General features: G+C 40.0%; 1 protein-coding gene across 1 annotated transcript in view; it reads left to right on the top strand.

The window, feature by feature from the left end:
- LOC134754138 (FERM, ARHGEF and pleckstrin domain-containing protein 1) overlaps positions 1 to 26082 on the top strand; it is a 201076-nt gene that overhangs the window by 158319 nt on the left and 16675 nt on the right. Inside the window, exons 23-24 of the mRNA XM_063690221.1 lie at positions 7878 to 7975; positions 20078 to 20261. Coding sequence (XP_063546291.1) covers positions 7878 to 7975; positions 20078 to 20261 — 282 coding nt within the window. The remainder of the gene's footprint in view (positions 1 to 7877; positions 7976 to 20077; positions 20262 to 26082) is intronic.

The following is a 26082-nucleotide window of genomic DNA, read 5'->3' as shown; positions in this document are numbered from 1 at the left end:
TCAATTGCTCACCAGCGGACCAATTGCAAAGTCAAAGTTTAGGTATGCGTTTTCTTCGACCGAAATTAGCACACTCATGCAGTAAAAACTATATGTGGACATAACTCAGAATAATGACTAAAGCAAAGAAGCCGGGCAAAAATAAAAGCTTGGTAAAAGATATCGTATTCACAACACGTTATTACTTTTTTTCTATGAGTGAGTGAGACAACAATCCGCAAGTTCTTTCGTTTTTTTCAGTATTGTCATAAGATGTACTGAGGGAAATGTCAAATGGTCCTATGTGGTTCTATAATATAATCCAGCCAAATAAAATATAAGTTCGTTATTTCACAGGTAAGTGTCAACTGTAACAACTTGACATAGTCGTATTATTTTAGTTGAAATATTTCGGGATGTTTCAGCGGTCATCTTGGTTTATTTTAATTATATTTTTGCTATTCCTGAAAGATTGTTGGAAAACGTGTTGAGTTTTTATTTGTAATGGTTTGAAGTTCCCTTTGTGATAATGTCTTGTGTGATCGAGGGCTGTAAATCACATACAGGAAGAAAAGAAAATACGCACGAACCGATAACCTTTAATCGGTGAGTTTTGTTCAATTTTGAAGAAATTAATTTATAGGACCTGACCCTAAACATAGAAATCGATATATTGTTTATGTAATTATTACTTGCATTCAAGTCTATATAGATTTTTGCATAAATTTTCGAACTTTTCTGCTAAGTATGAAAGGTTATATTTTTGGCATAGTGATGTATCGAACTCAGATCAATAACCTATCGACATTTACAGCTTTCTTATAGTTTGGCCCAGGACTGTCTCATTTTAATTGATGAGTACAGTCAAGGGCATAAATATATATACATTCCCAAAGTCTCAAAAATATGTGTACGCTCAGACAATAAAATCGTGTTCACATATTTTTAAGCCATTTGTCTGGATCGATATTTTTGCCTTCGACTGTACCTATAGTTTTCTTTGTTCTTACTTACTGACAGATTGTGTTTGCCAGACTATAGTTTAATACTAAAAACCGGTCAAGTGCGGGTCGGACGCGCGCACCAAGGGGACCGTACTTTTTAGTATTTGTTGTTATAGCGGCAACAGAAATACATCATCTGTGAAAATTTCAACTGTCTAGCTATCACGGTTCATGAGATACAGCCTGGTGACAGACAGACGGACAGCGAAGTATTAGTAATAGGGTCCCGTTTTTACCCCTTGGGTACGGAACCCTAATAAAAAAGACATTAATGATCATTGATGAATGTTCCTTTTATTAATATTGTTGGTCACAAAACTCAACTTTTTATTTCAGATTTCCAAAGGACGAGGAATAGGGGATATTACTGCAATGTTCTGCCACCAGAGTGCAGCACTAGCTTTTTTAGTGCACCGTAGAGTAACTTATTCATGCTGTACCTTTAACAGGTTTTTGACAAGTTTTCAGGGGACCTACCGGAAAACTCGAATCCGAAATTTCGTTATCTAGCTGCCTCTTTATCGCTCGAATACGCAAGAGTGACAGAGATGTTAGATAACGAAAGTTCCATTTTCTTGTTTCGCGATAGACCCTCAGATTGTGATAATGGCGCCACCTACGCCGAGTTTCGCGTAATATTCCCTATTATTAAATAATAATAAAATATTACACGAACGTTTTTTTTATTATTTCCTATTTGGTACAGTCAGCTGCAGAGAAAAGGTACCCCACGTCCATACTAATTTACAGAACTTTGTATGCAGGGGGGTGCCTTTTCTCTGCAGCTGACTGTACATGACTAGAAACTATTCTTAGTCTTTTAGCATTAGAAAAAACGGTAAACCATTTCCACGTGTCTTTTTATTGACAAGTTTTTTTTATAAATATAACAATATTTTACTTATGAAAGCAAAAGTATGTAAATGATCGTATATTATATTTGTTGTGACTTATTTTCCAAGTGTTTTTCGATAAAACGACACGTTAAGATCGCTCGCCTTCTTTCTAATGATAAAAAAACGAGAGGTATAGTTAGACGGTTCTGAGTGGTAGACTGCAAATGAGATAAAAGCTATATTAGGTACATGCATTAATCCTCATATCAGGCGGCTCTTTGATTCCAAGGATTGCATAATTTTTATACTTTTTAACGATTTTTAGAATATGAAAATTATAAAAAGTGTAAAAGTTATGCAATCCTTGTATTCCACGCATTTCATTTCATTTCATTTCAACGAGCCGCCTGCTACAGATTTCTTGAAATTGCCGCGTTTTTTCAGGTTCAACTTTCATTAGCCAGACTATTATCAATTTGTCAATTTCGTGATTATTCATGAAATAAAACTAAGAAAACGGATTATATCGCGTATATTGAATTTATAATACATCCCGACGTTTCAAACTCTTTACAGCGTTCGTGGTCAACGGGTGACTGAGGAAAAATTACAAAATGCAAAAATACCCACATACTAAAATAATGAACAAACCATAGACTACAAACTTTAAGGCTGGTTGTACATGCAAAATCGGTTCATAAGGCTAGTTATACACTATAATTATTTTTCAAGTAAATATATATATATATATATCTTTACTTGAAAAATAATTATAGTGTATAACTAGCACTTAACTTAAACTTAAAGTTTGTAGTCTATGGTTTGTTCATTATTTTAGTATGTGGGTATTTTTGCATTTTGTAATTTTTCCTCAGTCACCCGTTGACCACGAACGCTGTAAAGAGTTCGAAACGTCGGGATGTATTATAAATTCAATATACGCGATATAATCCGTTTTCATAGTTTTATTTCATGAGTAACTATCGCGGTAACCGAAGACAATATTTCGTGATTATTATTTTACACGGCACATAAACTTATGCATAATTTATCGATATAAAAAGTCGACACAGTTACATCCCTAGCAAATTATCAAACTTATGACACCGTACGTAAATGAGAAATAACAAGCATATATGCATCTCTTTTCGGCACATTATCTAATTCGTAAGGAAGTAAAGTACGGGTATACATATTTGCGAAGCATTTTTGCCCGACTTCTATGCTTTAGTCATTATTCTGAGGGACATAATTTCACACAATCGGTGTAGGCGTAATCGAACCTATTAACAAGACTTCCAAGTGTCTGGATATTATCGTATCGATATAATTTTTTAGGGTGTACTTCCTTTTTGACGAAATTTATTTCGCCAAATTTCACTTGGCAACCAACTTTTCGCCAAAGTTTCATTTGGCAAACCAATCGTTGGCATAACCTTACTTCGCAACCATTTCATTTCCCAACCCCATATTTGCTAAATGAAAATGACGTACTAGGTTGCGTTAGGTTAGGTCGGATTATGTAAATTTGCGAAATGAAATTTCGCCCAACTAAAAATATGGGATAAATAGTTTGGGAACTAAAAGTTTGTCAAGTAATTTTTGCCGAAACATCAGTAAACCTTTTCTAGACGTCATAGACTGCGCCACTATATCTAATAATTTACTGGATATCAAAATTACAGATATTGAGACTCGATTATTTATTGAAATAATTGTTAAGCTATAAATAAATAAAAAATATTGAGTTTTCTACTTATCTTTATTAAAAAAATTCAATTTCAATTAACTTTAGGTGGATCTAAAAAGGGTATCAACTAACTGGGTGGAAAACTCGAAACATGAACATCGAAAGTCGAAAATTTCGAGCAACTACTCGTATCTCTTTTAAGGGCTTATTACACTTATGCAGGATAGCCTTCGGACGCATATTTGGATGATGCTCATAAAACTGCAAAATATATATTTCAAATAAAGGATGATGACACATGTTGAATTTTATAACAAAATCTAGTAAAATAGCAAATGATCAATTTATCACAATAATGTGGATATTAAAATAATATATGGAATTGATAAAAAAATGCAGGATCTAAGTTTCAAAATTCAAATTTTTAACTTCCAAAAAGGAATAAAGTAAAGATACCATTCGAAACCTTGCATTTTATTCAAAAAAGATTGTATTGCAACTATAAGTGCATAAACGCAATATTTCACCTACAAAGTCGCAATTTTACTAATTTTCCATACATTCAAGATGGGCTCTCAGCAAACTTGACGTCACGTTCACATATTGTTTTGTTAGGAGCGTTTCGCGAGTGAAGTACGACTGTCGGACTTCGACTATCATTTCTGAATTTTGTATTGCTTTAATGCCCATGGTTCCATATAGACATTTGATCCCAAAAACAAACCTGATCGATTGATATCATTAATAAAAATTTGTCATCTAGCCTATTGTGTTCACTTGGAAATTTTCCAGATTTTTAGTAAATCATATCGATAATTATTCATTGTATCGACCATACCCTCATCTCTACTTTTATGTCTCGGGAGGGTGATCGTAACGTCATGGTCAATAGACATTTCAAATAAACCCTGCAAATATAATTTTAAACTCTCTTTTAAATGTAGTTAGGTTCATTATTCCTTTTATTTCTTACAAAGCATGTAGACCAAGTCTCATGGGAAGTGACGTTTTCCACGTTCGAATTGTAAATCGATTGAAAAATGGATTCATTTGACTTGTGATGAAAAATATTTTTATAAAAATAATATTAGACCAATAAAAATAACTAAAATTACTTACAAATGGAATAATATACCATCTTTTTCTATGCTTGAAGTGGTTGATCGTTTATTACATGTGCTCACAGCACATGCAGGCATTTTTATTTATCAGTGATCTCTTGCTAAGCGATTGTGGAAATGAGCAATAATCGATTGTGACATTGTATTTACGTGACTTTTTGCACATTGTGCACGATTTTTTGACAGAGGGGTAAGGTATTGAAACCGGCTCCAGTTATTAATGCTCTAAGGCCGTAACCATGCCGTAACACTGTCACTTGAAAATACATGACAATGAAAACTGTCTGTTAGTAGACGGTTTCATGCAATATTTAACATGTTTTATAGATTTAGATTTATTTATTTCATAATATTAAATTACATTATAAATTATCTATACGAATTTATATTATGATCGTCAAGGTATATGCAATATTTTTGCACGATAATTTATTTATAGTTTATTTTTAAGTGAATAATGGGATAGGTAATTTATTGATGGCCATGTACGTTTGTCGTACATTTTTAATAGTTATTTACGATACAAGCGCGATATTCGCAACGAGTGGCGAATTTTAAAACACGAACGAAGTGTTTTGAATCGACACGAGTTGCGAATTACCTTTTCCCACGTGTATCGTACAACGTTTTACAGTACATATGGCCCATTAAATTTTCGACACAGTCACGTAATGTGCTTGTTATAGCACAGGGCACCAGATGTACTGTAAAGGCAATTAAGCTTCCGAAATAATTAATAAAAAGCCTCTCTCAGATTCGCAGATATCGATTTTCATCTTGATCAGAGCAAAAATGCAGAAATTCTTATTTGAAACCTCGTAAGAACAGTTTGTGTGGGAGAATAACATTGTTGTATTTAATATTTTCCTTTCAATTTCCATATTTTCTCACCATTCTAACTGTCCCTGTAGGGCTAGCACATGATTGGCGTGACAGCATCACGCGGCGAGATAGATTATGCGTCCCTCTTTTATCATAGTTAGAAAAAGACGGATTGCTGGTCTGCCACAAATATTTCTATACCAAAAGCCACATCGGTCCTTTAGCCAAGGGGCTGAGCCAAGAGCCAAGATGCCAGGGACATAGTTTATATATACACATTAAAAAAGCGCCACCTACGAGTACAACGGCGATTAGTATTTACTACCACTAATTTAAATTAAACGGACTATATCACAACAACCACAACACATTAACAAATTTAAAATAATAGGATCTTAATATCAATGGCTGATGTTTAAAAAATTGCATAACATCATCCCCATATAAAATCTGTCATGAGCAAAAGAAATCAAAATAATATTATCGTGGCCAAATTATACGTGAAAGGTAATCCTATAATATTTTCAGTGTTTGACATCATTTAACCGCACAATAAGGCATATATCTTTTCCTTAAAGAAATAATCTAAATATTTCTTACTACGACTGCGACAACGGGCGCCATTTGCGAACTAAATAGCGCCGTGGCACAATATTTACGCCCGTGGCACAAAATGTGTGGGGTCATTTTGCAGAGCTAGTTCATCATCTATGTTTATTATCATCAATCGCTGGTTATTTGTAACAAACAAAATTGGCCAGATAAGAACAGAAATCATAGATAGAACAGATAGCTAGAATACTCTTTATTGGCACATCTCAGCAAAAACATACAAATAAAAAGAACAATTGTTTAAATGTAGAGGCAGACAACAGGCGGTCTTATCGCTAAAGAGCGATCACTTCCAGATACGGTGAACTTTGATATTTTACTTTACATTCTTCAATCGTTAAATTTTTCACATAATAGCCTATCTTGGTTCCACTTGGTTCCTATTTGGAAGGATCCGCCGCGCAGGCAGGATAACCAAACGGAGCCGCCACGTCTGTAATTTGCTGTACAAAAGTGCAAATTTTTGCGGGGGAGGGGAACGTCAAATGTATACGTAACGTCAAAATAGCCATGTCAGATAAACGTCAGTCCATACATTGTGTATGACCATTGGCCGACTATTTTCGACAGTGGGGAATGCCTGTTAAGGGGCCCACTGACTATCAGTCCGCCGGACGATATCGGCCTGTCAGTTGTTCGGAACTGTCAAATTTTTGTTCTAACCGACAGGCCGATATCGTCCGGCGGACTGATAGTCAGTGGGCCCCTTTAATGGCTACTCCGTTCCGTTTGGTTATATCCTCCTAGCGCCAGCGTGTTAGGCTCGATGACAAGTTGTCTGATTGGTGCGAACTCACCGCTGGCGTTCCGCAAGGAGGGGTGCTTTCGCCTCTACTGTTTTCTAGTTTTATTAATGATACCACAGACTCCCTTAGATCCTCTTATCACCTCTATGCGGACGACCTACAGATATATGCAGCGGCAGGTATTGACGATGTTTCGTCCTTAGTCAGTCAAATAAATAACGATCTGGAATTGATTTTCGGTTTAAGAGTTAACGCACAGAAATCGCAAGCAATTGTTACTGTTAGTCCTTATTATATGAGCAAGCTCTCAGACATCGTAGTACCTGACATTCTTTTTGATTGAACTCCCATCTCCTTCTCCTCTACTGTTAGAAATTTGGATATCACCATGGATGGAACGCTTTCCTGGTCTGCGCACACGGTTGAGGTGAGTAAAAGGGTGTTAGCATCTCTCCACTCTTTAAGGCGTCTCCAGAAGTTCCTACCTGTACATACCAAGCGGACTCTTGCGCGATCCCTCTTATTGCCACTCTTAGATTATGGTGACATTGCGTTCTTGGACCTGACGGAAGAGCTGCTTGATAAGCTGGAGCGTCTGCTAAATGTATGCATCAATCCCGCTGATTTTGATACTATAGTTGGTCAAACCACATTGGCAGTAAATAAGAACAAAGAAAACTATACTCATCCTTTTCTTTTGGGTGCTAGTAGTACTAGTGTAATAATGCTCAAAATATGTATGTGTGTTTCCGTAAATATTGCAATCTAAATGATTTCCACTAGGGGTTATTTATCTTCACATATGAAAACTCTCCGATTGCAAGTCCTTAGGAAAAAAAAAACATCTCTAAGGTACTGTATATACTAATTTTGCAAAATTGCCTTGTCTTGTTTGGTTTCCTCGCATTCGATATGAAAAATAGAGTGTTTAACTCGGGTGAAAGGCACCATTTCCGTCTCGGACTATTGGCGCTGTCACTGCGTTCGAGCGCCAAACTACCTCGACGGAAATGGGTGCCTTTCAACCCTTGGTTAACAATCTACTATTGTGCAAATATTTTGTGCAGGTTACGAGAAACTTTTAGTTGCCGGGCGCGAGTTCATTCGCATGGGATGTGTCTACAAGCACTCTTCGAAGGGTTTGCAGCAGCGGATGCTATTTTTGGTGAGTATTATGCCTACCGCCGGGAATAAATGTTTAAAGTAAAATATTAAAGTAATAAATGATTATTCTTGATGGTATTACGAGTAAGAAATGTTATATCAAATTGGTATAATTTAGTATTATATGGAATACATCAATTCTATTTTGTTCAGTAGCTTCTTGGAAACAGTGCATTATTAGGTCGCGCCACGGTAATAACTGTTGAATATATAGATAGGTAGAATATATACACGATGATTTTTAATCGGTGACCAGGAGTAGAAAAATATTAATATCTAGCCCAAATTAAACTTATTAGACTAGGTCTCACGCAATTACCTCACTGTTGAATTAATTAAAAGTTAAAACATAATTGAAACTAATAACCACTCAATACATGGTCATCCTACATGAAGTAACTACGATACATCAAGTGCCATCGATATGGCGGGAACTTTGACGGATCTTAAGTCAATAAACACTTCTGACTAGTCGTAATCTTATTAATGTTGCAGTGATAACGACTTGAATATGAATAATTGATATGTAGTTAACATAAAGTGCATTAAACTGAACTGTGCTAAGTGAACTATGATTTAGACGTACCAGCATCAGCTGCCTGTCTAAAATGAAATAATAATAATAATAATAATAAGCAGGGCAGCTTGTGGCGAGCTGTTGGGGAGTGACGACCCCACGGACCCGAGTGCTCCAGAGAGTCGGTCAGGGTCTCCGTCTCCGGCGTGTCTTCGTCGGTCGGAGTGGACCCCAAGGGGACCCGCAGGACTCTCAGCTCTGGCTTGCCTTCATTGGCCGTCCAGAGGGGAGTCGTAAGAGCTATATGCTCCAGGGGTGGAAGTGAAAGATGCATAAGACGCGAGTTGGCACAGTGGCTGGTAACAGCCACTGGGTAGAAAGCGGCGCACACCTCTCGACACCCCTGAGCCGCTCACACCGGTGTTGCTCCTGGTCGTCTTCACGACGGCAGTTTCAGGGGCCCATCTAGTCAGCGGCAAGTCACCACCTGCCTCGATAACGTGTATTAACATTGTTATGGCAGGTGTCCGGAGTTCTTTACAATAGCCCAGTCTCATTGTCCACCCAAACTTCAATCCATAGACCAGTATACTGTTCACTTTTTCTGCAATAGTCCCAATGCCTGCTGCGACCGGTTCATGGGTGTCTATTGTTGCGCCTGTGAACGGGTTCCAGCAGGCGTTCTACATGACATTAAAGCTCTCCAAGGGGCCTCTACGTGTTGGATCTATATCCCCACGCAAGCCTATCAAAAGACCGGGATTTATAGACCCGTGATATCCAAGGAGATACAAATAATAATAATAATAATAATAAAAAAAAACATCCGCTGACACTGACAGACGTCCTTTTACATTTCTTTTGATAAAATATATTTTAAATGTGGTTTTTGCCCTAAAATAGTGATAAATACTCATGTGTGAACCGAGTTATTACTACACCATGCGGACAATTGATATTTTTCATTGTAGACACCGCGACCATGGGTCGCAGTCGCATTACAACCGTGTTGACATTTGTCATACTTCACCGGCAAAACTACAAAATTATTAGAAATGATAACAAGGAGTCGAACTAAAGCGGTAACATCAAGCGCACGACCACCACCCCCACCCGCCTCGTCCAGTTCCTCGTCCACATCGTCGTCAGGCGACGAGTTTGCAACGGCGCCTGACACAGACGGGTCCAGTGACGAGAGCGGGCCGCCGCCGCCGCCGCCGCCACGACCACCTGCGCGACGAGGGCGGCCACCGCTGCCGGCACGCTTGGGGCCTGCGGGACATCCTGCCCCGCCCACGGCTCCCGCTGCCGGTGGTATAGTGCGTCGCATGAGATGGTCTCAATCCATTAATGAGAATGTCATGCGCGCCTATTATGGGGCTACAGAGGGGGGAACACAGCTATCCGCGTATCGTTCAAGAATACTGCCACTGTTTCAGGTTCTTGAACCCACCATCACCGTGTCGGAGCAACGATTATCGGATCAGGTGCGCGTCATTCAGCGGCTAAAGCGTTTGGATGATGCGACACTTGATCGGCTTCGCCTGGAGGCTCTCTCTGCTCGCGCAGCCTCCGCCTCGGTGCGAGATCTGCCCGCCACGTCGCCGGATCCGGTGCCCGCACCCGACCTGGCACCGGGGGCGCCGCGGGTTGATTTTAGTACCGACGAGGGGGATTTTGCGAGTCAGAGCGTGAGTACATCTGCCAATGAGCAACTGAGGAGGACTTTGGAAGAGGCGATTACGCAGTATCGCGCCACAACCAACTCTAGGCCACGATTACCACGTCTGCCTATAAATAGACGCAATCTAGCGCTAGTGGGAGCCCTAAACGCTTTACTAGAGCCACATTTACGGACTAGTAAAGATTTAGATGATACGCACTCGATCATGTACTGCGGAGCCATCGCGGCGTGCCGTGTTGCTCGAGTCAAGTTTCCGGACGCTGAACGTGCACCTAGGACCGCCGGAGGTGTCCGTGCATGGCAAGCGCGGATCGAGCGACGTATCAGCTCGTTTAGGACTCTCATTGCAAAGCTGATCTGCTTTAGGGGGGGGCAACAACCGCCCCCGAGTAATGCGCTTTGTGAACCAGGCGTTCGCGGGGACGGATGTCAGGCCCCGCGACTACATGGCCAATGTCACAGAGCGCATCGACTTTCTAAAGCAGAAAGTCTATGCATGGGCAAACCGTATTCGCCGCTACAGAAAGCGTGTGGATCGATTCCAGCAGAATCGTCTTTTTCAAAGTGACCAAAGGAAGGTGTACCGAAGGTGGGAGGAAGCCGACTCTCGTGTGTCCGACGTGCGGCTACCGGATGCTACTGCCATGACTGATTTCTGGCGTAGCATCTGGTCAGTGCCTGTGGAACACACGGAGGGCGGTTGGATAGACGTTGTCGAACGTGAGTGCGAGAACATCGAACCTATGGGGGCTATCACCATCAGCCCCGATGACGTAAGTTGTGCCATCCGTACGACCCAGAACTGGAAAAGTCCTGGACCGGACGGATTGCACAACTTCTGGCTAAAATGGTTTCGATGCTCGCACGCACGGTTGGCAACGCAGTTCCAACAAGCCCTAGAGCTCGGTTCCCTCCCACCTTCCCTAACAACTGGTGTAACCTTCCTGCTCCACAAGTCCGGTAGTACCACGGAAGCAAAGAACTACAGACCCATCACGTGCTTGCCTACACTTTACAAGCTCCTTACATCCATTTTGAGAGCAAAAATTAACGCGCACATTGTCGCTAACAATATTTTGGCCTCCGCTCAAAATGGATGTAGGGTTGGGTCCCGTGGTACTAAAGAGCTCCTCCTCATAGACATGACCATATGCCAGCAAGTTCGACGGAACAGGGGGGGCCCTCTCGGCCGCCTGGATTGACTATAAGAAGGCCTATGATTCGGTGCCTCACTCATGGCTGAGAAGGGTATTGGAGCTGTATAAACTTGATGCAGCTTTAATATCCTTCCTAAGTGCGTGTATGAGGCAGTGGATCACAGTCCTTCGTCAACCAGGAGGTGGAGATGACCGCCCTGGCCCGCAGGACTTTATAAGGATCGAGCGAGGAATATTTCAGGGTGACAGTCTGAGTCCCCTGTGGTTCTGCCTAGCTCTGAATCCCCTCAGCACCCTGCTGAAGGATTCAGGGTTAGGTTGCCAGCTTCGGAGAGAGGGTGAAGTCATTTCTCACCTTCTGTACATGGATGACCTCAAGCTATTTGCGCCAAATAACCAAGACTTGATGGTGCTATTGAAAAAACCACAGAAGTTTTCAGTACCGCCATCAGAATGGAGTTTGGTGTCGATAAGTGTGCGGTTATGCATGTACAGCTGGGGGAGGTTGTAAATTCAACAAATTTACAACTTTCTGAGACAATGTCTTTCAGATCTATCTCTGAATCAGAAACCTATAAATACCTTGGTATGTCACAGTCGTTGGGTATTGAGGGCGAGGGTATTAGACGGTCGGTGAAGGAACGCTTTTTCAGTCGGCTCACAAAAGTCCTTAACAGTCTTTTGTCAGGAGGCAATAAAGTGCGCGCCTTCAACGCCTGGGTAATGCCCATACTCATATACTCCTTTGGCATACTAAGGTGGACTCAGACCGAGCTGGACGCCCTGGATCGGAGGGTCCGTCTACTACTCACCACACACCGTATGCTACACCCACGCTCGTCAGTTATGAGATTGTACATCTCACGGAAGTGTGGAGGTCGAGGCTTCCTTAACGCCAAAGATCTCCACAACCGCGAGGTGTGCAATCTCAGGAATTATTTCCTTAACAACGAGTGTGGGATGCATCGTGATGTGGTGGCAGTGGACAGGCACTTCACGCCGCTCTCCTTGGCAAACGAGAACTGGCACAAACCTGTGGTACAAAGTGCTGCGGGCCGCAAGGCGGTATGGGAGAGTAAGGTGCTACACGGGCGGTTCTACAAGGCCCTCACGGGACCCGATGTAGACCTGCTCGCGTCGGTGAACTGGTTACGATTCGGGGACCTCTTCGGAGAAACCGAGGGTTTTGCCTGTGCAATTGCGGACGAAGTTATGATGACGAACAACTATCGGAAATATATCCTGAAGGACGGTACGGTCGACATTTGTCGGGCATGCCGCCGGAGAGTCACTCAGGCATATCATTTCCGGTTGTTCTCATCTTGCTAACGGCGAGTACTTGCACAGACATAATCTCGTAGCCAGGATTATTCACCAGCAGCTTGCTCTTCTATACGGCCTTGTGGACTGCGAAGTACCGTACTATAAGTATTTACCTGTGCCAGTTCTCGAGAATGGTCGTGCCACGCTCTATTGGGATCGATCTATCATCACTGACAGGACTATTGTAGCCAATAAGCCTGACATTGTGATAATAGATCGATCGCAGCGCCGGGCCGTGCTCGTCGACATCACCATCCCCCATGATGAGAATCTCGTGAAAGCCGAGAAGGACAAGTCCAGTAAGTACCTAGACTTGGCTCACGAGATAACCGCCATGTGGGATGTTGATTCGACGATCATTGTCCCGATAGTCGTTTCAGCGAACGGTCTCATAGCGAAGAGTCTCGACCAACACCTTGAGAGACTCTCGCTAGGTGGTTGGATCAAGGGTCAGATGCAGAAGGCGGTGATCTTGGACACGGCGCGGATAGTCCGCCGGTTCCTCTCTCTGCGGCCCTGACCACCGGCAGCTTGGGCCCTGCCCCGCTGCTGGCGGCACCCTAGGTTAGGTTTTTTATAATTTGTTTATATGTATTTTGTATTGTTTTGTAAGTGTTTTTATATTTTACTTTTATATGCATATTATAAAAAACCTAACATAAGAAAAAGAATAAATAAAGAGAATAATAATAACTTTTATTAGCAAGCTAACAAGTCTAAAAAATAAGTAAAACGATTTGTTTTTCAACTGTACAATTTAATAAATAAAATAAAACAACAAAATCAACTGCATACTTAACCTAAAACATAAAAAAACTACTTTTTAAACATAATTTAACAAGTGTTCAAAATATGCACCGTTTTGCTCTTGACACAGCTCCGCTCGACGCCTATGATTGTTTTTTATTTTGTTAAGGGCATTGCTTGCCCTTATTTCATCAAATGCATTGCATATTCTTTGGCGGAGTTCTGGTACCGTATTGGACTCTTGTGCATAAACAATTCGTTTCACGTCGCTCCAAAGATAAAAATCCAGTGGAGTGAGATCTAGACTGCGTGGAGGCCATGGGATGGGGCCGCCGCGGCCGATCCACCGCCCAGGGAATTCTGCGTTTAAGTACTCGCGAACCCTACGTTCGAAATGTGCAGGGGCACCATCATGCTGGAAATGTAGATTGTGTAAACTCTGCAGTGGCACTTCTTCCAATAGGTCTGTCACCATATGCCGTAGCAGATTCAGGTAGTTCCCTCCATTTAACCTACCTTCGAAAAGGGGTCCAATTAATGTTCCATTAATTATACCTGCCCACACATTTACCGAGAAAACGCACTTGGATAGCGTTTCTTCTGGTGAGACGTGGATTTTCTGCAGCCCAAAAGTGCTCATTGTGGACATTAAATTGACCAACACGCATAAAGGTCGATTCATCCAACCACAAGATATTGGTTTCGAAATTTCTCTGGAACCACCGACAGAAAGCAACCCTTCCTTTAAAATCTGCTGGTAAAATATCTTGCACTGGCCGAAAATGAAAGGGATGTAAATCTGACGAGTTAAGAAGCCGCCACACGGAGGATTGACTTAAACGAAATCTTCTCGCTGCTTGCCTAGTGCTCCTTGACCTCCTTCGAGGATCCCGAGCAAAGAATCTTAAGATGCGTCGATCCAGATCGTCAGGATGACGTTGAGGTCGGCCGGGGCCGGGTGCTTGTGCGTGTTTTGGAACTGTGAACTGTCCGAAGTCACGTTGGTTTTGGTGCATGCGGTTTATCAAATTGTGTGTGGGAATGGGTATGTTTGGATGAATTTCATGAAATAATTCTTGGGTTCGTCTTGAGCTGTTCGTTTGTATTGATAAACGTATAATATCGTCACTCTCGATATTTGAGTACAGATCACACGACCGCGACGACGATTGTGGTGCAGGCATGGTTTTTGTAACAGAATAATTTACTTTTCTCATACAATATCTACGACTTCTATGACTTTGTTTATGCATATGACAATGACAATGTCAAGTTATTACTCATAAATTATCAATTGCCATTAAGTTTGTAAAGAGGCTATAACTCACAAATACCGATTAGTAGAGTGACAAGAATTTTAGGATAAAATTGATCCCAAAATTAAAATTATGATTTAAAAAAAACTAGTTTGTTTCCATGTAATTATGACTTCAACGTGATCTACATCAATTACTGAGTTAGAAAAAAACTTCCCTGATCACCGATTAAAAATCATCGTGTATATATATGTCGGCGGCAGATCGTATAATCGAGCATATCGAGATATTCCTAGGCATATCATGAAACGCCGCCATTTCACGATCTGACTAAGAATAACCCAGGCATATCACGATCTGCCTAATAAAAGAGGCGGCAGATCGATCATACCAATTGCATTCTTTGATATTCCTAGCTTCATACCGGGCGTAAAATAACATGAAACGCCGGCATTTCGTGATCTGACTAGCGACAACTAGCCATATCGTGCAATCTTCAAGGGTTTCAAGTGGAAAAATAAATATCAATTATAAATTAGAATTATATTGTATTAAGCGACTATATTTTACGGTTTTACAACAAAACAAAATGGAAAAACAGCTAAATCACATATGATGCCGTAGATAAACTAACAGTTAAACTCGATCAGCTGATGCTTTTCCGCCATTTTGCCGCAAACCAAACTGCGAAATCGCCGTGAAGGGGTGATATTCCTAGGCAGATAATGAAACGCCGGCATTTCGTGATTTGGCTAGCGATCACCAGCCATATCGTACAAACCTCACGGGGTCATATTCCTAGGAGATCATGAAACGCCGGCATTTCGTGATTTGCCTAGCGATCACCAGCCATATCGTACAAACCTCACGGGGTGATATTCCTAGGCAGATCTTGAAACGCCGGCATTTCGTGATCTGCCTAGCGATTGTCAGCCATATCGTGCAAACCTCACGGTTAGATATTCTTAGGCAGATCGCGAAACGCCGGCCATTTTAATAAGATTTTGGGAAACGTCTCTTAAGGGTTCTCCACACTCGTGCGCGAATCACGGCGCGAAGCCGCGAACGCGAGTGTGGCGTCGATTTTGCAGATTGTTCACGCCTTCGTGCCTTGTTCCCCGTTTTATGTCGGTTTTTCGGCCCGCGTCAAAGGAAGTGCGAACTTGCAAGACAGTAATTTAATAATTAAGTAATAAGTAATTTTGGGCGCTAGAAGAGCGTAACTATACTTAAAAGCGTTCAATTTCACATCTAAATACGGCAACACCACTTTGACCACTCAAACTGCGAAATCGCCGTGAAGTTGTGCCAGTGTGGAGTCATACGTCATCTCCGCGAAGTCGCGCCGCGATTTACGCACATAGTCTGGAGGGGGCTTTACCGATACATAATTTTCACAAAAGTTACGTACCTACAGGCCCCTCCAGACTATGTGCGTGAATCGCAGCACGACTTCGCGGAGAGAACATGTCGCGACGTTGACGTATGACTCCACACACGCAAACTTCAGTTCAAAAGCTATTAACAAAAAACGGCCAAGTGCGAGTCGGACTCGCGCACGAAGGGTTTCGTACCATTACGCAAAAAACGAAAAAAAAAAACAAGTTTGTTGTTTGGGAGCGCCATTTAAATATTTATTTTATTTTAATGTTTCGTTCATATATTCAGATTTGTGTATGAAAATGTGAAACTATTATTTCTAAAATACAAAATTATTCGTCCCTAATTTACACAAAATTTATACCAAATTTGATCTCATGGCAACAGAAAGGTAGAAATAGTCGAATTTAAACTGTTGTGAGACATTTTTTATTTATTTATTTATTGTTGACATACTAACATTAAATCATTTTACGGTTTAGACTCACTTGTTTTAGTCACTCGCGCGACATGTTTCGGAGAGCCTAGGTCTCCTTTCTCAAGCACTAATAGTGCGAGCAGCGTTCACGACGACCGTGTATTGCGTACTGCCGCTGCCGCGCGCCGCGTTGCTCGCTGCGCGCGCGCCGAGAAAACCGGTTGGGGGAGGTCTTGCGCTATCGTTGTAGGCGGGCACAGTGGTGTGTTTGGGTTTGGGTCACCTAACACTTGTAGCGCCACACAGCACGAACTCACTATGTCCACTACGTGACACCACTACGTGAGTTCGTGCTGTGTGGCGCTACAAGTGTTAGGTGACCCAAACCCAAACACACCACTGTGCCCGCGTACAACGCAAGCGCAAGACCTCCCCCAACCGGTTTTCTCGGCGCGCGCGCAGCGAGCGACGCGGCGCGCGGCAGCGGCAGTACGCAATACACGCTCGTCGTGAACGCTGCTCGCACTATTAGTGCTTGAGAAAGGAGACCTAGGCTCTCCGAAACATGTCGCGCGAGTGACTAAAACAAGTGAGTCTAAACCGTAAAATGATTTAAGGTAGAAATAGAGGCAAACTGGACCGCAGAAGCCGACTTTTCCCCTATCTTTTTGGGGGGTAGCCAGGACTTAATCTCGTAGCTAGTGCGTCAGCTCAGCTTGGTATGAACCAAGGAATAATAAATAGTGTTGAACGATATCCCCTGAGGCCAAAGTGCATACTCACTTTACTTACTTCGCCTACTAAGAGGCAAATCGCGACTTTGTTATAGTTTATCGATCTTATCACATCACTGGATAATCGACATTCAATGTCGACTATTGCCCATCACTTTTCTGTCTGTGTACGTATTTAGAAACTTGACCCCGCCTCTAAAATTAGTGCGATAAGGACAACTGCGGCTTAGGCGAAAAATCTTGCGTAAAAATCTCAAAAATCGAGGTTTTGTACTCGACTGTTTCCTCCTCCAAAACTTAACCAATCGTAACCAAATTTGGAAATCTAAATGATTATGAAATTGTCTGTGTCGGACTGTTTTGATTTTTTGGCTAATTGATATCAGTTTTGAATACCACGCACAGAACTATATCAAGATAGAAGTAAAGAGCTCGGCAAATTGTAGGGAGACCGAGCGTGTAACATTTTGCGTAGGTACTTTGACGTCACGAGCGTAATTTCGTGATGAGAAACATAAGCCGCGCGAAACGATTCAAAAGCATCGATTCACAGATCGATTAGAACACGGCATCGATTCTATAATATCGATAAGAACCGACAGAAGAAATGATAATTATTTTCGACAGAGGAAATGATAATTTACGTTGACAATTCAACGGAGCCACGACGTTCTATTGCCAAAATAGTGTTTAGTTTTTAAGTTTATGAAATTTATATGTATGTTAGTCTATAAGGTATATGTAATATAGGCCTTGTTGCCTGAATTAAATTTTAAAATAAAAATCACAGAACTATATCAAGATAGAAGGAAAGAGTTCAGCAGTTTGTAGAGAGACCGAGCGTGTAACATTTTGCGTAGGAAACCATTTTTAACGACCAGTTGCTTCAATCTATTTATTTTTAATAATAGGATCATTCGGAAAACTAAAACAAAATTGCAATATAGAAGTAACCATAACCTGTTTGTTAATAATATTTGCTTTGCACATACATATAGCTGCATAATAATATAAAAACGTAATTATCATTTCGTCTGTTTTCAAAATTGATTTTAATAATCGAGTAAGAAAATAGCAGTGTACAGCACTATTCTTACTTTTGATTCCAACGATGTATATAACGATTACGTGTATTACGATTCCAACGATGTATATAACTCAATATCTCTAAAACTGTCGCTTATCCCATTTCTCCTTTCCAGCGTCGATATACAAGGTGGAAAGACACGACGATCCTTCTCGCAAAGGGGGGTTAGTTTAAGTGATGGAGAATCGATTCGTAATGTTTAGATTTTTGTTACGAACAATTAGTAAAAATATTAAAATTAATTAATCTTCTTCTTAGTGACAACCCTACTACTACTACGTACTATCAACCTACATTTAAGTGTAATGTGACACTTATGTTTACAAAAATATTTGACATAAAATTGACATACGGCTAGTTGGGTGTGGTGGAGGATATCTTTGTCTGTAGCGTCGTAACGTCTCGGCGGCATTATAATTACACTCCCCGTATAACATAAGCAAATTTAGGTAATCGCGGGCTCCCAAGGGCATTTTGAAAATAGGTTTTTTCGCGTAATTTGCAATTTATTTGGTAAACGGTTACGAATATGAGCCTAGTTTCTTTAGAGGAAATACAGTACTAAATCCAAACAATCCCCCTTTTGCGGAAAGGATCGTCGTGCCTTTCCACCCTGTATATGTAGGTACATACGATTTTTTGCATTTTACTTATAACGGAAACCTAAACTTGTAAGAAGCAAACAGACAACCACCTTCTTGCAGCACCTTGAATATACTCATTACGGATGCAGGAAGTTTCCCGTTGACTTACTCCTCCCGCCCCGCCCGTCCCGACGCGTCTCCCGCACTTGCCTAGGTACCGATTGACGACGATTGAGATGGCACCAAATACAAATTTGAAAATCTATTAGGGTAACGTGGGTTTCCATACCTCAAAAGCAAAACTAGAACTCTTATAGGATCACGTGTGGCTGTCTGTCAGTCCGTCTGTTACAACCGATTTACTCCGAAACGACTGGACCGTTTCAAATGCAATTAGGCACAAATACGAGTACTTTCAAAAATTTTCATGACCACATTGATGCCATTTTCGTAATTAACGCATGCTGATATTTAGACATATCAACCCCATTGCATTTGCAGCCCAACACGGGAGATCGTTTTTCACGTCCGCCACGTTGGATTTTAAAATCGTTGTCGTTTTCGTAATCAGCGACCCGATCAACCATAGAAACAATACCCATGTTGATTTTCAGACTTTGTCACCACATTTCCCCCTTTTAGGGGTTGAATTTTCAAAAAACCTGAAACACGTGTTTATTCATTTATCGTTAGGAATATTCCTGTGAAGTTTCGAATAAAATAGTCTTAACTAATCTTGTTTCCCCATACAAACTTTGGAGCCCTATTTCACCTCCTTGGAGGGTGAATTTTGAAAAATCCTTTCTTAGTGCACCCCTAGACCAGACCTTATAAGAAACCTATCTGCCAAATTTGGAATCTCTAGAAGCAGCGGTTTGGGCTGTGTGTTGATAGTTGATAGTCAGTCAGTCAGTCAGTTTATTCTTTTATATATTATATTTAAATAGGATACATCAGCATTGCACCCGTAAGAAGCCGTGGCGGGTCGCTAGTTTAACATACATTTAATATAATAATCTATTGACACTATAGCAACAAATAGGCTGCAAAAATAAAATTGATAGTGTTATTGTTACAAGAATAGGTCCTTGGGTACATTACTCGTAGGTATTGGGATATTATATTAGTCGTATTTGTATAATTCGGTGTTGCATGGTTGGCATGAGGTTGTTCTTTAGTGTTACGTTAACCGAGCTTGTCACACAAACAACATCAGATGAGTGACGTGGCGGTGCTGGCGTCCAAGTCGGGCAGCACGGCGTTCCGAGCGCACGCGGCGCTGCCGCTGCGCACGTTGCGGCTTGCACGCGCGCCGCTGCCGCACTCCTTCACGCTGTGCGCGCCCGACGCGCCCGGCGCGGCCCCGGCTAACGCCGACGCCGACCAGCGACCACAATCAGGTATTGTCATGAATCTAGTATAACTGGATCGGTCATGAGGAGTGGGGGAAAATGACCGAACGGGATAGTCTTATGTATCTTTCAGTAGGAGTAGCAGAGAAAGCGCTGTTATTGTTTGTCCTTGTCATAGTTTCACTTTTCCACCGCCGCCACAACCGAGGTTGTGGCAAACAAATAAGTACGTGACATGTCATGTTTGTTCGTTGCTTGTTTAATTATCGTTGTTTTGTATGAAATTGTGCTTTCTCTTATGAAATATAGTGATGGTTAGCGTTTTGAATGCTTGAACTTTGATAAAATACTGGTGAATTGTTCTGTAATCGGCTCTAATAGCCGCTCTGAGCAAAAATATGAGATCATAACCTTTCACACGTAAGTACGGTATTTTACACCTTCCTCTTAACGCAATATGTGAGAATAGCATCGTAAAATTACGTTACACTCAAAGCAATGTAGAATCAAACGATTTAAATAAAAATATCACAATTATTTACGCAAATTAACAAAACATTATTTGTAAAATTATCCGCCCAAATTACGTAGGTAGGTAGGAGTCTGAGGTCAGCCATTTTTAAACTTCTTCTTAATTTAGCTGCATAACAATCATGTTAGGGATACCAGATGAAAATATCATAATTTTATGGGTAATTTTGACCTCGAAGTTTTTTCGTACTTCTAATTCCAAAAAATAAATAAACAAATGTTGTGAAGATTAAATGTGGTGTACATTAATTGGTGTGATTGCGATTTGTGATTTCTTTAAATTAAAATCCATAATACACTTTACTTACTTACTTACTTACTTACATTTTATTTTACGTTTTATTTACTAAACATGTTTAGTTTTGTACCACCTGCGCGAATTATAGGAGGTATTTCATTGTTTATACACCTAAAAGAACGGCCCATTGACATTTTATTTAACAATTTTTTAATACCGTCAAACAAGCTAACTTTGCCTCCAGGGTAATCGCCCCAACGTGATATCAAATATTGGGGTAATTTTTACCAATATGGTATCCCCACGTTTATGACGTCATCTATGTCTATCCCTTACGGGCGCACGCGTATAGCTGGTCTATGTAATGCTAGGTCTGTGGGTATTGTATTACACACAGGCTCCCTCCCCAGAAATATCGTAAACCTGCTTTAACCCTCATCGCAATTTCGTTATGAGTCTAACCCGTTCGTATAAAAATACCGCAAATTGATGTACAGGTTAGCCGTTTGGCACACACATACTAGAGGCCAAAACAAAATTTTTGACCCGCAGTTCCAAAAAAAAATTCGCTTGGCCAGTGGTAAATTTATTTTTTATATGGAATAATTAAATTTTTTATGTGGTATCATACGAAAGGGCTTTTTGAGGCGATTCTAAAAATATATCACATCATTACATTTCGGGCATTTTTTTTTTTACAATATACCACAAATGATACGTGATATCCTCTTGTCTAACTCCAAGAAAGCAATTTTGAAAATAATATCATTAACAATTTTTTCTTAATTTTTCTTTTTTACAAAGTGACACAGTTCTACTTCAATACCTATTTCACGAGACTTATGGAACTATACTGCAGATACTGTACATATTAATCATAAAATGATACGTAATATCCATATATCGAACGGGAAATACCTCTTTAACCCTTTAACTGCGCCATCTAACCCCAAGAAAGCAATTTTGAAAATAATTTCATTTAGAATTTTTTTTAAATTTCTCAATATTGTAATATTGAAAAATTATACACATGAAAAATATAAAAAAAAAACTTAAAGAAATTATTTTCAAAATTGCTGTCTTGGGGTTAGATATCAAGATATTACGTATTATTTATGGTATATTGTACAAAAAAAACAGTAAGGTACATATATCGTATCTGAAGGATACAATCTTGATATTTTGTGTCAAAAACAAAACCAACTATACAAACCGATGAAAAGTGTCACTGTAAAATTGAAAAATTAAAAAAAAATTGTTAATGATATTATTTTCAAAATTGCTTTCTTGGGGTTCGATATCAAGATATTACGTATCATTTGTGGTATATTGTACAAAAAAAACCAGCCATATCGTGTCTGGAGGAGCCCAAACTTGGTATGTTTCGAAAATTCTTTTTGTTTTAATTAAAAAAAAATGCCCGAAATGTAATGATGTGATATATTTTTTTCACCTCAGCAGCTCGAACAAGCCTACTTTCGTCACTCCAGGGAGTGAAACAATGTAGCTTTTTAATTTAGTGAAGGCCATGAACTTCATACTACGGTACGGTACGGTACGGTGCGGTGCGGTACGGTACAGAACGGTACGGTACGGTACGGTGCGGTGCGGTACGGTACGGTACGGTACGGTACGGTACGGTACGGTACGGTCCGGTCTGGTCCCGTCTCTTATCGTATCGTATCGTATCGTATCTTATCGTATCGTACATATTATAATACTTTTTTTTTCTGTTTATTCTGTGTAATTCGAAATACATTTTAACCTTTAATATGTTCTCACTACTGAGGTGAAAAATTATGTGTGCAACACGAGAGCAAAGTTATTTTACATCTCGTGTTTTTGAGTCCCTCGCTACGCTCAAGATTTTCCTTAGAATCTTTCGCTTTCTCGGGACTCAAAATAAACACTCGCAAGAAAAACCAACTTTCCTCTCTTGTTGCACAAATAACTATAGAATCGCCTCAAAAAGCCCTTGAACTCGATAGGTTTTGGAAAAAAAAAATTTTTTCCATACAAAAAAAATAATGTTTTACCACTCCCCCCCCAGCGAAATTTTTTTAGGAACTGCGGGTCAAAAAGCTGTACATCGATTTGCGGTATTCCTTTCAAATTGGGGTCGAGCGGCTTCCGCTATATGTCAGATTTGATTCGAAACCGTAAGTGCAGAGCGGCGATCAGTACGGCTACCATGAGTTCCGTAAATGACAGTCGAAAGTGAGAAAGTTAAGGAAAATGTATGGAGTAATTGTACAGTGCCTCTACCGGTCACGTAAAAAACTAAAAAAATCAACTGGACGTGAGTTTTCGATACATGCCTAACTTCACACCTAAAACGTTCTCTTTCTAACTATATAACGAAAACTGAGCCAGAATTATTCTAGGAAAATACTTTACGCCGTTTACGCGAATAAACGTGACAGATGTCATCGAAAAATACGTGCGTTTTCGATGTGACATTTTCTGTCAACTTGGAAACAACAATATTTGAACGAATTTTTTTTATTCGGATGTTTATTACCGTTTTATCATGTTACAAATGCATTTCCGTTATTAAATTATCATTTAAATGCTTAGTTAATCATTGTAGTTTTATCACGACTTACCTAAAACACACGAAAAAAACAGAAGTATTTGAACGTACGCTAAGAGTGTCAAACAGTCAAACAAGAGGCAAGTGCCCGTTTAGAAAATAATATTTAAAAAAAAATAACTACACGTAAGGCCTAATCCTATCAGACAACCTGCCATGTCTGTCCATCGATGTCTTTATGATGTCTCGATACCTTTTCAAAATGCAAGGTAAATATACCATATGATTAGTGACTAATGTATAAAGTATGAATGTGTATAATGCTTAACGTAGGTAGCAGTAAACTTACACATAAATAAACTATAAACTTATTCTTTTTCAGGAGTATAACAACAATGATAGTAGCTGATGAAACTTGGAAACTTAAGTAACAGCTATGGAACTGTATGATCACAGCCACATCATCTGATGTGGCCGAATGTGCAGTATTCTGGATGTGACTTGGCCAGTAAACATCATTACACATTCAGAAATTATAAAAACAGGAAGATATCTGAAGAATATAGTGTTATACAGTGCTTTTTAAAAACTAAATAAGAACTAAAAATATGTTGGTAGTGAAAGTTAGATGTATAGTTGATAAATCACCTAAACCTGAGTAATCTTTAGGTACTTTAACCGCTACGAACTACATATCAATGCAATTTGTAAATAAAACGGGCCACAGGCAACTCTGGAAATTCTAAAGATGTTATATAGTCATAAAGGTAGATTATGCTAGATATTTAACTTTGTGAACACTTGCTAGAAAAATGATGTACCTTCTGGAACGCAACATTATTTCCAAGGTTGTAATAAATAATAATAAAATGAAGTGGTATTTTTTGTTTAATAGGTTTGTAGCATATTTGGTAAGTATGTACAACTAACAGTAATAACTACATCTCATACTAACTTCATATATCAGTATATAAATAAGACTATATGAGATTTGATAATTTAGATTATCATAGTAATACCATTTTTGTTTGCTTTTGCGTGGATCTAATCTGCTTGTCATTAGACCCAGTTCACACATACAGTTTCTGATACAGAAAATCATGTGTAATCAAAACAACACTATGGTTTAGCAAGAGGTGCATAGGCATATATATATATATATATATATATGTATAACATTTAAAACTCGCGTTTTGAACACATATTAGATTAGGCCCCATTCGCACGAGAGCTTAAAAAGCGTCGCGTTAAAACTCGACGTTGGAGCGTTTTTACCGTTTCTGATATTTGTGTTCATATGAACGCTTAAAAACCACTTGTGAGTCGTACTCCCTGCAGTCCCTGCCTTGTGGAAGTGTAGTAATAAAAACACGCTTCATTTTTTAAGTAGTTTATTTGCGTATTCCGGTAAAAATGGTCGGGACTCGACTTCTTGAATTAATAATTCGGGATCGAGCTGCCACATAGTTATTTGTTACGAATGGTACGATATGCGTTATGTATTCAAACGCGTCTCAATTCAATTCAATTTACGGCCAACGCTCAACGCCGAAAATCAACGCCGGTAATGTACATCATATTTTTTTTTAGTTTTATCATTTTCTTATTTTAGAAGTTACAGTGGTGGGGGGGGGGGACACATTTTACCACTTTGGAAGTGTCTCTCGCGCAAACTATTCAGTTTAGAAAGATATGATATTAGAAACCTCAATATCATTTTTAAAGACCTATCCATAGATATACCCCACACGTATGGGTTTGAAAAACTTTGAGTTTCAGTTCTAAGTAACCTCAAAAAAAAATTTTTTTCTATTTTTGTGTGAAAATCTTAATGCAGTTCACAACATTCATCTACTTACCAAGTTTTAACATTATAGTTTTTATAGTTTCGGAAAAAAGTGGCTGTGACATACGGACGGACAGACAGACAGACATGACGAATTTGGCTACGGAACCCTAAAAAGCGCCGCGCTTGAAAACCGCCTTCGTGTGAATACATACATGGTTATCCATTTGTCATTCAAACCCTTTTTTAAGAGGCCGGTGTCGATTTTAGTCGCAAAAATGTAAAATTGATAGATTTAGTCCGTAAAATTTTACACCTTTTGTTACCTAATTGAAATAACAAGTACTGGTTTCTATTAGCACGTCTTCTTATCTTACCTTTTATCAGGCTAATTTTTTGAAAACAGACTCAGTAAATTAGTAATGTTTGCTTTTCTGATGGACGTTTAGGTAAACGCGCGTAAAGCACTGATTTTGTCGCTCTTATTTGTAAATTTCGTAAAGTTTGGACTGCTAAACATGGTAATTTTGTATTACACATATCCTGTACTTAGAAGAGCGCTGGTGGCCTAGCGGTAAGAGCGTGCGACTTGCAATCCGGAGGTCGCGGGTTCAAACCCCGGCTCGTACCGATGAGTTTTTCGGAACTTATGTACGAAATATCATTTGATATTTACCAGTCGCTTTTCGGTGAAGGAAAACATCGTGAGGAAACCGGACTAATCCCGACAAGGCCTAGTTTCCCCTCTGGGTTGGACGGTCAGATGGCAGTCGCTTTCGTA

Source organism: Cydia strobilella, chromosome Z (assembly GCF_947568885.1).
Source record: "Cydia strobilella chromosome Z, ilCydStro3.1, whole genome shotgun sequence".
In the NCBI taxonomy this organism is placed as follows: domain Eukaryota; kingdom Metazoa; phylum Arthropoda; class Insecta; order Lepidoptera; family Tortricidae; genus Cydia; species Cydia strobilella.
Note: the sequence above shows the minus strand (reverse complement) of the source record. Positions and strands in the feature narration are given on the sequence as shown.